Source organism: Rhinopithecus roxellana, chromosome 6, assembly GCF_007565055.1.
Source record: "Rhinopithecus roxellana isolate Shanxi Qingling chromosome 6, ASM756505v1, whole genome shotgun sequence".
In the NCBI taxonomy this organism is placed as follows: Eukaryota; Metazoa; Chordata; class Mammalia; order Primates; family Cercopithecidae; genus Rhinopithecus; species Rhinopithecus roxellana.
Genome location: NC_044554.1, coordinates 32,043,830 through 32,056,337, shown reverse-complemented (window position 1 = coordinate 32,056,337; position 12,508 = coordinate 32,043,830). Strand labels below are relative to the sequence as shown.

Here is a 12,508-nt window from a genome sequence, read left to right as displayed (position 1 = left end):
CATTTACTTAGGATTTATAATTCTAGGTAGTCTTTTCACTAGCAAAATCACTAGATTTTGTATGGTCAACATTGTAGAGCTATTTTCAGTAAACAGCAATATTATCACAGAGAAGGCAAATCTAATTTATTTGACTTTTGGATGTACAAAAATAAATAAAAACAGCTTCCACGTGGATTTCCTACAAATAGATTATGTGCTAATTTTCAGAAATTGCTTATTATTTCTGCATTATTAGATATATGAGAGTTATAACCCTGCTTAGAAATAGACCACTCTGATTTTCTGATATCCTGTGGGTAATGAGTGGTTGAGAGGGAGGACAGAATATAGGGGTGTGATTGTGTTTTTGTGTGTGTGTGGAGAGGGGTGTATGTGTGTGTGCATGTCCATTTTGGGAGGCATAGGGTACCTCAGTGGGCTTTTTTGTCTTTTCATGTTGAATAATGTGGTATCTAATGCTATAACTTTAAAAAGTTACTAATATTTTCCTGTGTCTGTTTTTTGTGTGTGTGTGTGATTCAATGGGCCAACTAGATAATCAGCCATTCACAGTTTATCATATATACATTTTTTGTGGAGTAATTCAAAAATTAAAAATAAAATATGTGGGAGTCAATTGATCTTGCCTCTCAAAATCAATAACTATTTCAGGTTAACATACAATGACTGCTCTAAAAGGTGTTTAAAACTTAGTGACTTTAATTTTAGAATATGCAAGTTTCTCATTAATGCATTTAATTCAAAGGAAATTATATATTCTGTATTTAAACTCATACAGGAGTTCAATGTTTTGGCCTTTGACTTACAAACAAATAACTCCAGTGTAAGTATAATAAAAGCATGTTATGCTTAAAACCATTTATTCGTATCGGACACTCATAGTTGTAAGAGTTATATAGCATTAAATCATGTATAAGTCTGTACTCTTAGGAAGTAAACTGCATGATCACAGGCATAGTTTAGAGGGGAAATAATACCACAGTGGAATTCTCCTTTTGCATAGTTTCAAACCTAAATGATGTTTCCATCAGTTCCATCAGGAAATGTTGATGCTGCCAGGAATCCAAAACAGAACAATCCAAAGCCTGTATCCTAAAAGAACTTCAAGTGCACAGGAAAAATCACACCCAAAAGAAGATAAATTCAATATGACACGAGAAGTAAAATGATAAAAGTATGCAAGGAGCTAGGGGACAATAGACCAAGGCTGTTTCACACAGGCAAACTTTCTAGTGGTGAGGCTTATCTGAGGCTTGGAAGATGCCTAAAAGTAAACTAGAACTCAGAAAAATGACAGCTCATTGAGGAAAGTGATCATAGCCCAAGGAAAGGTGTGAAGTTTGTGAGGAATTCAATCCGTTTACCATCACGAGCACATAAAAAGAAAGATGGCACTAAAAGTGAGCCTGAATGGGAAGGCAGAAGCTATATCATTGAGGGTGGTATAGGCCTCACTGAAGAACCTGGCTTTTGATCTTTTTGGGAAAGAGTTTAGTTCAAAAAGGTCTTTCTAGCTTCTTTGTGATGGTTTTAAGACAGGAGAGTCCCCTGGACCCCTTCGTGGTACTTGCAACAGGAGTGTGGCTCCTTTGCTCAGCAAAAACCCCTTTTGGGAGGAGGAACATGCAGGTGAGCTGGAGCAAGTGCTTTTGGGCTCTGGCTCCACGGCCGTGTCTGGGGGTGTTTCAGTGCTCTTTTAGCTTTGCCATCTGTGGATGGCTAAGTGTTAACCAGTTCAGTGGAGATTCAGGGTGACAGCCTTTTATACCCTGTCATCTTGGTACACAGGTTCTTGTCTGGCATTCAGGAAGAATCAGGTCACATGGACTTGAAGGAAGGGGAATGCAGGGATTTTACTGAGTGATGGAGGTGGCTCTCAGCAGGATGGATGGGGAGCTGGAAAGGGGATGGAGTGGGAAGATGATCTTCCCCTGGAGTTCAACCATCCCACGGCCAGTCTCCTATCTGACTTTCCCCAGCAAAACTCCTCTTGATGTACGGACGCTTCCTCTCTTCTCTCCTTCTCTGCTGTGCTGCTTTTCTGTTCTACTGCTTATCTGTTCATGGAACCTGGCATTTGGGGGTTTTATGAGTATAGGATGGGGAGCACGGCGGGCCAGGTTGGTTCTGAAAAAAGCAACAGTTGGACAGGAAAACAGGATAACTGTTCTCATTTAGCACCACAGTTTGCAGGCTTGAAGGCGAGGCCTTTGCCAGGGAACCACCCTCTTGTCTCCTGTTCATATCAGTTGGATTTAAGAGAAATAAGACCAATGGACGAGAGTTGATCACTTAACAATGTTAGTACAATAGGCAACATGTGAGGTAATGGTGGGCTTATGGTAGTACATACAAAAGTATACTATAAGTTTTAAAAATATCAAAGTGAAATATCAAATTGAAATATTAAATTTCAATTAACAATCATTGCACCTCAGATAAACTGACTGGCTATGATACTGCCACTGCACAAAGCTCTATATTTCACAAGTCTTGGAACTCGCTAAATGTGGGTAGGCAAAAAGGAAAAAAAAAAAAGAAGCTCAAGAAAGTTTCAGATCTCTGGCTTGAGTGACTGGATAGTGGATATAATAAAAGTAGTGGGGCTCAGAGAAATAATTATATGTTGAGCAGGTAGAGTGAGATATGCCTGTGGAACATGCATGTGGATCAGCCTTCCAAGTTACTGGATTGGAATCTAAATGGTATGCAGAAATGAAATGAGAGTCTTTTGATACTGTTATCATTGTCCTAGGGGATATCAAGCACTGAAGGGCAAAGCAACATATTTTAAGCAGAAATATTGCAAAAACTGTGAGATGCTGGCCTGCAGGAAAGAAGAGCCTTGAGTTTTTTTGTTTTGTTCCATTTTCCCCAAAGTAGAAATGATTTCAGATTCTATCTCTAGATCATTTTTAAAGGATGAGGAAAAAGGTCATTTGCTGCTATTACTCTAAATTAGCTATACTGATATTTTGAAATCTATTTTAACTATTTAGGTTTATATCACAGATGCATTGAAAAAAAGAAAGGCAGTGGGTTAGGAGAAAGAAAGTATTCAGATCAAAGCAATGTGTAGATGGAATGAGATTGAGTCCACAAGAGTTGTGTCTGTTCTAGGACTGAGTCAATTTAAAATAATGGAATACATTCTTGCCCACCACCACAGCTCCCCAAAAGTAGCCTAATATTACCAATGTTTTTATCTGACTATTGAAACCTCAAGTATGTTTGTAGTTGTAGCACCAAGATGGATCAGCGAGATTCTTGAAACTTCTTTCAATCTAGTGATCCTAATTTTTTAATGAAGTATGAAATAACAGTGTTTATTGTACCTTAATCCAATTAATAGAAATATGAGTGACAACATTCAAACATTAAACAAATACTTAATGAACATTCACTGTTTTTCAGGCACTGTTTTAAGTACTGGGCTTTAGAATGGAACAAAAGAAAGTCTCAGAGGAGATATGCTGTAAATATACAAATGTCAATGTATCAGGTAGAGATAAATGCCATAAAAATGAATAAAGCTGGGTGAATAGAGAGGAGATGAAGTTGGCAGTCACACTTTTTGTGAAGAATGATCAATGTATCTAAAATTTTGACATCTGACAATAAAAATAATACACAGATTTGCATCTGTGTGAAATTTGCAAAATAAACAAATTCTGTCTTCTAGTATTTTTAAACTTCAGTTTCAGAAATAAAATACATTTCAAACTCGAAGTGATTTGGTATTTATTAGTGTGAACTATGTAATATTAGATTCTGTACTCACTGGTTAATATACATTTTTACTTTTTTTTTAGATTTACATGCTTTATATGTATTTGTGAAAGATGTATGCTTTCACAAAATTTAAAGTTCCAAATTTACTAGTTTTTAGTTTTTTTTTATAAAAGAATGTCTTTCATTTTGTTTCCTTTTTTTCTAATTAAAAACCTATATAATTTTTTACCTTTATTGAACTATTATATAATTGAAAATTAAATAGTATATATATTTGAGATACATGCTTCCACAACTCTGTGGTATTCTCCCCAAATATCAATAATGCAGTCTAGTCCTAAGAAAACATCAGAAAAATCCAAACTGAGAAAGATGCTACAAAATACCCGGCTGGTGCTCCTCTAGAGGATCAAAGTTATGAAAGACAAGGAAAGAATTGGATACTGTCACAGATTAGAAGTGACTAGGGAGGCATCATAACTAAATGCAATGAGAGATCCTGGATTGAGTCCTAGAACAGCAGCAAAAAAGCATTAGTGAAACCCTGGTGAAATCCAAGTCTAATCTGTATTTGAGGGAATACCACTTTACTTAAGATAGTATTTTCATGTGGACAAATGTACCAGGTTATGTAAAATGTTAATATTAGAGGAAGCTGGGTAAAAGGTATGGGAACCCTATCTTTCCAACAACCTTTCAACTTTTCTCTAAATCTAAACTTTTTCCAAAATAAAAGGTTTATTTATGAGAATAAAAACAAACTTCCAACAAAATTTTCATTGAAGAACTTGGACACTGAAATGAGGGTACCTTTTTAGCTAATCAAAATCCTGTTTTAGAAAACAAAATTATGAAATAAGATTTTAAAAATGTACAGTAACAAAAACCAAACACAAACTATATACAGTATTATCCATATGTGTATCTGTGTACATACATAAAGATTCTTTATATGCAATTTAAAATAATCACAAATAGTATATTATCATTAGTTATTTCAGAAAAAAAGATGAAATAATGCCTGTTTAATTTTTTTTCTTTAAACCTTTTTGTTTCTTTCAGATCCCCTGTAAAAGTAACTGAAAAAATTTGATAGGGAAGCGGTATTAAAAGTGACTCTTGAATACTTATTTGTTGGTATGCTATATGCAAATACTTTTTAATTTTTTCAGATAAATAGACTACAGTTTCACATTTTATATTCTTACTTTTATAAGGGCCTTTTATGAAGATTAATAAAACATTTTAATTAACTAAAACATGCAATTTCCCTGTACTATAGATATTAGATCACCCCAAACTCAAATTATTAGTGTACAATTTGAACCATGACTAAATGAAATGAAATTCTCCCTCTCTCCCTCCCACTCTCCATATTCTTCTCCCTTCCTCCCTCAGATATATAGATAGATAGATCTATCTATAGCTATCTATAGATATATATAGATATCTATCTATCTGTATCTATCTGTATCTGAGGTATGTATCTATATCTGTATCTATATATAAAGATATATCTATATCTGTAGATAAAGATATATCTAGCTATATCTTTAAATATAGATACATATGAATTATTCCATACCTTAGATAGTTGGATATTTAGGTAAATATATAAAATGTAGGATATGCACCAATTAAGTACCCATTAACATTGGTGAACTTTTGTGGTTGGGATTCACTTTCTACTTTCTATATTTCTGTATTGTTTAATTTCTTTTGAGCTATAGACATAGTTTGTAATAAAATATATAGCAAAGTTATCTTTTAAAATTAAAATATTAAATAAACGTAAAATTTTAATATTAAAATTTTTATATGGTAAACACTTCTTCAAATTATCTTATTCAAAGTTAGAAAGTGAAGACTAAGGAACAATAAAATGTTTTTGAAAAAGCCCTTTCTACCATGATGATTTGATGAACTGGGCATATTACCAGCTTGCTGAGCTATTGTTAGGAACAAAATTGTGGAAACACTATGATTTTGCATTCACTTTTTGACTAGCCATTATTGTTCAGATTGCTTAAACAGTTCAACCATACATATTTAATCACTGCATAGAAAACTTAATTCTAGGGAGTGATAAGCAATCAGGATAATAGAAGAAAAACGTGGCTTGTCCCCAAATAAGCACAATGCATTATTAGGTATCAAATGAAATTTTAATCTATTTTTGTAGGAAACAGAGCTAAACTGTGATGGATGTTCTTTACATTATTATAGAATATCCTAGACTTTTTAAAAAGTACATGGTGTGTATTAAAGTGTAAATATCATAGATTATTCCTAGAAATTTTATAATTTTCAAGCCAGTTCTGAGCTTATATCCACAAGAGGACATGCTGATATTTTGGAAGCATTTAACCCATTCATAGAAAACAACTTTTAATTTTGTTTTAGATAGATGGCTAGATAGATGGGAAAATATGTTGAAACTTTTTGTTTTTCTCTGTGGAGAATCTACCTTACAGAGCATTTTGTTTCCCAGCTGACCCTGACTGCTTACCATTTATTTGTAAAGTGAGACTTGGTCTACATGAATAGCTTTCCTTCCTGTTTTTATTAATATCTTAGGATTGTCTGAAAAAAATAAGCCATCTTCATCCTTTCTGTCACATTTTCTCATTGCTCTAAAAGTAAGACAGAAATGCATTAACATTTTCATAAATCAGTATTCTGTACCTAGAATTAAATGTGTTTTGATTTAGAAGAAAGCATAGAGGAGGTGATTCTTGTTCCCTGAATACAAGCTCAGGGAACATTTACTTCCTGAGAGATGAATTAGAAATATGTTACATCAATTAAAATATGCTGAAGGTGTTTAAAACAATAATGTGTCTATTATTTAACTGTCACTGATAGGAAATTGACTGCAAAACTACTGTCTAGAGTTCAGAATTTACTCTCATCTGTGTTTCTTTTATTCACTTTTCAAGACAAAAAGTGTCTATCAACTGCTGGATTATAAGTTCAAGTTGGAATCTGAAAATCAAATTCCTTTTTTTTCTCTCCTTTATTTCTCATTGCAGATGATAAAGATACTGCCATTGAAATTCAGCTGTGACAGTATATATGATTAAGCTAAAGTCTAATTGCCTTTGCAGTGTTAGCAGAAGCCAAAATTTAACAGTTGATTTTTTCCCTCATATTAAAATAAACCTCTGTGATTCACAGTCTCAGAGAACAGAATTCTGTTGATTAAGAAAGTCTTTTTATGGGCAATAAAGAGCTGATTATAAGAATTAAAACTTAAAGTTTAAAGTCATATTTTTTCTGAATGCTTTATCATATAACATTGTACAAACTTATTTAAAAGCATAAATATTTGAGATACTAGCATAAATATTTTCAAAGTACGTGAAAGCCATCAATGATTTGAAAGGCAAGCTTAGATTTCATTTTAAGTAATATTTAAAGTGACTGTATTCACAACAATTCACTTCATAGAATGAGGTAAACTCAACACAAACAAAGAGTGGATGTGGTTCTGGCAGCTCTACATCTCTACTGTGGCCACCATCGGGATTTATTTGGTGGTATGCTCCACTTACAAGGCAAACCAAAGTGTTTCTGGTGGTGATTGAAGTAAACAAGTGCCAGAGAACTAGGACATGAAATGAGAAAATATTTATCTGACAGGCTTTAAACTGGCTATTATTTTTCTCCAATGTCTCCCTCTGGAGTTCTTTAACCAGACCTTGCCCAAAACCTAGAGGCTAGCTTTCTCCAGGCTTGTAATTCTAAAGTTATTAGAGCTGTTCCATTTGACTATGCTTTTTATGATTTAAAAATGAAAAGCTTACTGAAATAGTCTATTGAAAATATTTTTAACAATGAAGATTTGATCATGGTAACGAAGCTTCTATTTGAACTCAGTATTTGATCTGAATGGTTACATTGCATTTTTGAATCATCCCATGAATTGAGAATGCATTGACCAATAATGCTTAATAAATAATATCATCTCATTTTTATTTCTGGTGTGAAATAAATAGTAGTTATAAAATGGATCCTCACAATCACATATTTCGGATCATAGTGACAAAATTTCACATTTTTTTTTAAAAAAAAGATTACATACTTTCCTCATTTTAATATATTCCCCTAAAACTAAAATTGGAGCTGCTGGAGTCATAGTATATGCTGGTTATTTGTTCTTCAAACTCATATATGGATAAGTGGAGATATCTGTGTCCAACGTAGAGAAAAAACAAACAATGGTGCCCAATTCTCCATTCCAAATGCAAGGAAGTAATAAGAAATTTGAGACAGACTGATTCCTAAGAATAAATGTTAAGAAGTTTCTGAAAATTAAGTTGGTTGTAAACTCTGAATACTACAACAAGGTTTACTAAAATTGTGGTGAAATATAAAAACCATTAGAAAAAAAATGAGAATAGCATAAAAGATCACATTCCAAGTGCCTTCATTCTTACATCAAAGAAAGCAACGTTTTGAATAAAATATATACTTAAAATCATGAGGAATTATTAAGGAATAAAACATTTATTAATCTGTTAGAGATTTAAAAATTTTACTATTTTGGACTAAACTCTAGATTCCTAAGTTAAGATTTGAGGCATATAACCCATTGAATTTAGATTACTAATTTTGTAATTAAAGTAAAATGTTCAACTGATAGAGCTTTTATGAGCATTTTTATCAATACTCTCCATAAAATCTCCTTCAAAAAACAACACAAAAATCAAAAGAAGGAATAGAATAAAAACAGAGGACTGTCAATTTTTCAAGAAAAACACTTATTTAATCCACTGCATTCCAGCCTGGGCGACAGAGCGAGACTCCGTCTCAAAAAAAGAAAACACTTATTTAATTCTCATTTATTCTTTGCAGACATCTATTTGAAGTGGTTGGTAACATAGGTGACTAAACTCATTTTTTTGTTTGTTTGTTTTAGGGGCTGATGTTATCAACTTTGATGGCCATGTTGTATTACCATATAGATTCAGAAACAAGAAGATGAAAACACTGAAAGATGTCATTGCCTTGAAATTTAAAACGTCTGAAAGTGAAGGAGTAATCTTGCACGGAGAAGGACAGCAAGGAGATTACATTACCTTGGAATTGAAAAAAGCCAAGCTGGTCCTCAGTTTAAACTTAGGTATGTTCTGATTCTCAGTACTATTCTTTCCATTATGGATGTTCCCATTAGGAAAATGTTCATGTTGCTCAATTCTTTAAAATGTAAATTATAAAAAGAGCTCATATTATGTTGTCAATTCATTCTTAATGTATAACAGTTGGTATATAATGAAATACCTATTCATTCAAAAAATATTTATTAAACACCTCTGCTATACAAGGTGCTATACCAGTCTTTGGCCTATAGCAGGGAACAAGTAGACAAAATCCTTAAGCTCATTAAGTTCATGACCTAATGGAGGTATCAGACAATATAGCATTTATTATTCTTATTTTAAAACAACTAAGCAAAAATGAATGACTTCAAATAATAGATATGAACCAGTTGAGAAGATTGATATGATAAGGGAAATAGTTTAATATGTCCTGTTCAAAGGCAACAGGGCCAATATTGGAATGTGTAGTGACGAAAGCCTACTCTGAGGAGAAAATATTTAAGATGAGATCTGAGTGATGAAAAGGAACTAGCCATGAAAACATGAGAGAAATGGGATTACATAGGAAGAGAACATTGAAGACAAAAAGCATGCTCAAGAAACAGGAAGGATGCTGCTGTGCATAAATGCTGTGGGTTATTAAGACAGAAGATGAAATCCAAGAGGTGGAAATTGCCCAAATCCTGTGGGATCCTGCAGGGCATGCCAAATTGTTTAGATATTATTTTTAAGAATAGGAAGCTGTTGGAACGCATTAAACTGTATGGCTTTATCATCTTACTTTTAACAAGTGCATTGAGACTTCCAGAATTACTTGTGTAGATATGAGAGTCGCAGCAGAACTTCTGCATAGTTTGGGTAAGAGATAGTACTGCTTGTATGAGGTGGTTATCAGGGGAGATGCAGAGAAATATTTCAATTAAGGAAATTATTTTAGTGGTACATTCAGCATGACGTATGATGGGTTGAATATAGCGTAAGAAGAAAAGAGTAGAAATAAAGAATGAGCCCTAGGATTTGGGTTTCAGCACCAAATGGACATTAGTGTCATTTTCAGAAATAGAGAAGACTTTAGGAGGAACTCTAGAGATCAGTTTGGACATGGTTAATTCTGCTTATTAAACATCTAAGTAGAACTTTCTATTATGGAAGTTGGGATACGAGATTGAGAGAAGACTAAAATGCAGACTAAGTAGTCGTGAATAGTGAGTAGGAGAAAATGAAGAAAGTGTAGTATCACAGAAATCAAGGACACAAAAGTGGTTGTCAACTGTTGAATTCCTCTAAATGTCACGTAAGATGAAGACAGAGAGGCAAATATTGGGCTTAATAGCATGGAGGTTACTGTTAATTTCCATTCAGTGGAATAGAAAAGACAAATTTTCTAGGTAAAGAAAGAATGAAAGGTGTAATTAAATATTTTGACTACAGTTAACTAGAGAGAAAGAACACAGAGAAATGATATGTTGGCTGCTGAAACATCTGAATTTAAAGAAGTTATTGTTTTATGTGCGGTTGTTGTTGTTTTTATTTTTTATTATTTTTCATTTATTTATTAACTTATTTTTGAGTCAGAGTCTCACCCTGTCACCCAGGCTGGAGTTCAGTGGCATGATCTCTGCTCACTGCCACCTCTGCCTCCCGGGCTCAAGTGATACTCCTGCCTCAGCCTCCTGAGTAGCTAGGGTTACATGCTCCCCCCACCATGCCTGGCTAATTTTTGTATTTTTAGTAGAGAGAGGGTTTCACCATGTTGGCCAGGTTGGTTTCAAACTCCTGACCTCAGATGATCTGCCTGCCTTGACCTCCCAAAGTGCTGAGATTACAAGCATGAGCCACCATTCCTGAACCTGTTGTTGTTTTTTAATGGACAATAACAATGTAGGTCTGTATGTTGATGATGTAGCTAGGATTTACTTAAAGCTAAAGTCAAGATCTGCAATATTGGTACTGGCATTCAAAATTATAGTTTTGGCAAAGTAATGGTACCTCTTTCTCTTTTTTTAAATTTAAGTTCATGGGTGCATGTGAAGGATGTGCAACTTTGTTACGTAGGTAAACGTGTTCCGTGATGGTTGTCTGCACAGATCATCCTATCACCTAGGTGTTAAGGCCAGCTTACATTAGCTATTCTTCCTGATGCTGTCCTTCCTCCCCACCCAACCCTCTGACAGGCCCCAGTGTGTGTTTTTCCTCTCCATGTGTTTATGTGTTCTCATCATTCAGCTCTCAATTATAAGTGAGAACATGTGGTATTTGGCTTTCTGTTCCTACATTAGTTTGCTGAGGACAATAGCCTCCAGCTCCATCCATGTCCTACAAAGGACAAGATCTTATTTCTTTTTATGGCTGCATAGTATTCCATGGTGTATATGTGCCACATTTTCTTTGTCCAGTCTATCATTGATGGGCATTTAGGTTGAGTTCATGACTTTGCTATTGTGAATAGTGCTGCAATGGACATATGTGTGCATGTATCTTTATAATAGAATGACTTATATTCTTTTGGGTTTTATACCCAGTAATGGAATTGCTGGATCAAATGGTATTTCTGCCTCTAGATCTTTGAGGAGTCTTCACACTGTCCTCCACAATGATTGAACTAATTTACCCTCCCACCATCAGTATAAAAGCTTTCCTTTTTCTCTGCAGCTTTACCAGTATCTGTTGTTTTTTGACTTTTCAATAATAATCATTTTGAGATGATATCTCATTGCAGTTTTGATTTTCATTTCTCTAATGATCAGGGATGTAGAGCTTTTTATTCCCTTCTTGTTGGCCACATGCATATCTTTTTTTGAGAACTATCTGTTCATGTACTTTGCCCACATTTTAATGGGCGTTGTTTGTTTTTATCCTGTAAATTTGTTTAAGTTCCTTGTAGAAGCTGCATATTAGACCTTTTTCAGATGGATAGATTGCAAAACTTGTTTCCCGTTCTGTAGTTTGTCTGTTCACTCTGATGATAGTTTCTTTTACTGTGCAGAAGCTCTTTAGTTTAATTATATCCCATTTGTCAATTTTTGCTTTTGTTGCAATTCTTTTGGTATCTCCATCATGAAATCTTTGCCTTTGCCCATGTCCTCAATGGTATTGCCTAGATTTTCTTCTATGGTTTTTATAATTTTTGGTTTTATGTTTAAGTCTTTAATTCAGCTTGAGTTGATTTTATATATGGTGTAAGGAAGGGGTCCAGTTTCAGTTTTCTGCATATGACTAGCCAGTTCTCCCCCATCTCCATTTATTCAATGAGAAATCCTTTCCCAATTGTTTGTTTTTGTCAGGTTTGTTGAAGATCAGATGGTTGTAGGTGTATGGTCTTATTTCTGAGTTCTATACTCTGTCCCATTGGTCTAGGTGTCTGTTCACACAAGTACCATGCTGTTTTTGTTACTGTGGCCTTGCAGTATAGTTTGAAGTTGGGTAGTGTGATGCCTCCAGCTTTGTACTTTTTACTTAGGATTGTGTTGGCCATTAGGCCCATTTTGGGTTTCATGTAAATTTTAAAATAATTTTTAAAAAATTCTCTGAAGAATGTTAATGGTAGTTTTATGGGAGTAACATTGAATCTGTGTATTGTTTTTGACAATATGGCCATTTTCATGATGTTGATTATTCCTATCCTTCCTATCCATGAGCATGGAATGTTTTTCCATTTATTTATGTCATCT

General features: G+C 34.1%; 1 protein-coding gene across 1 annotated transcript in view; it reads left to right on the top strand.

Annotated features, from left to right (window-relative positions):
• Nucleotides 1-12,508, top strand: part of CNTNAP2 (contactin associated protein like 2) — a 1,672,147-nt gene that overhangs the window by 312,620 nt on the left and 1,347,019 nt on the right. Inside the window, 1 exon segment of the mRNA XM_030933000.1 lies at nucleotides 8,657-8,860. Within this exon segment, the coding sequence (XP_030788860.1) occupies nucleotides 8,657-8,860 (204 nt within the window).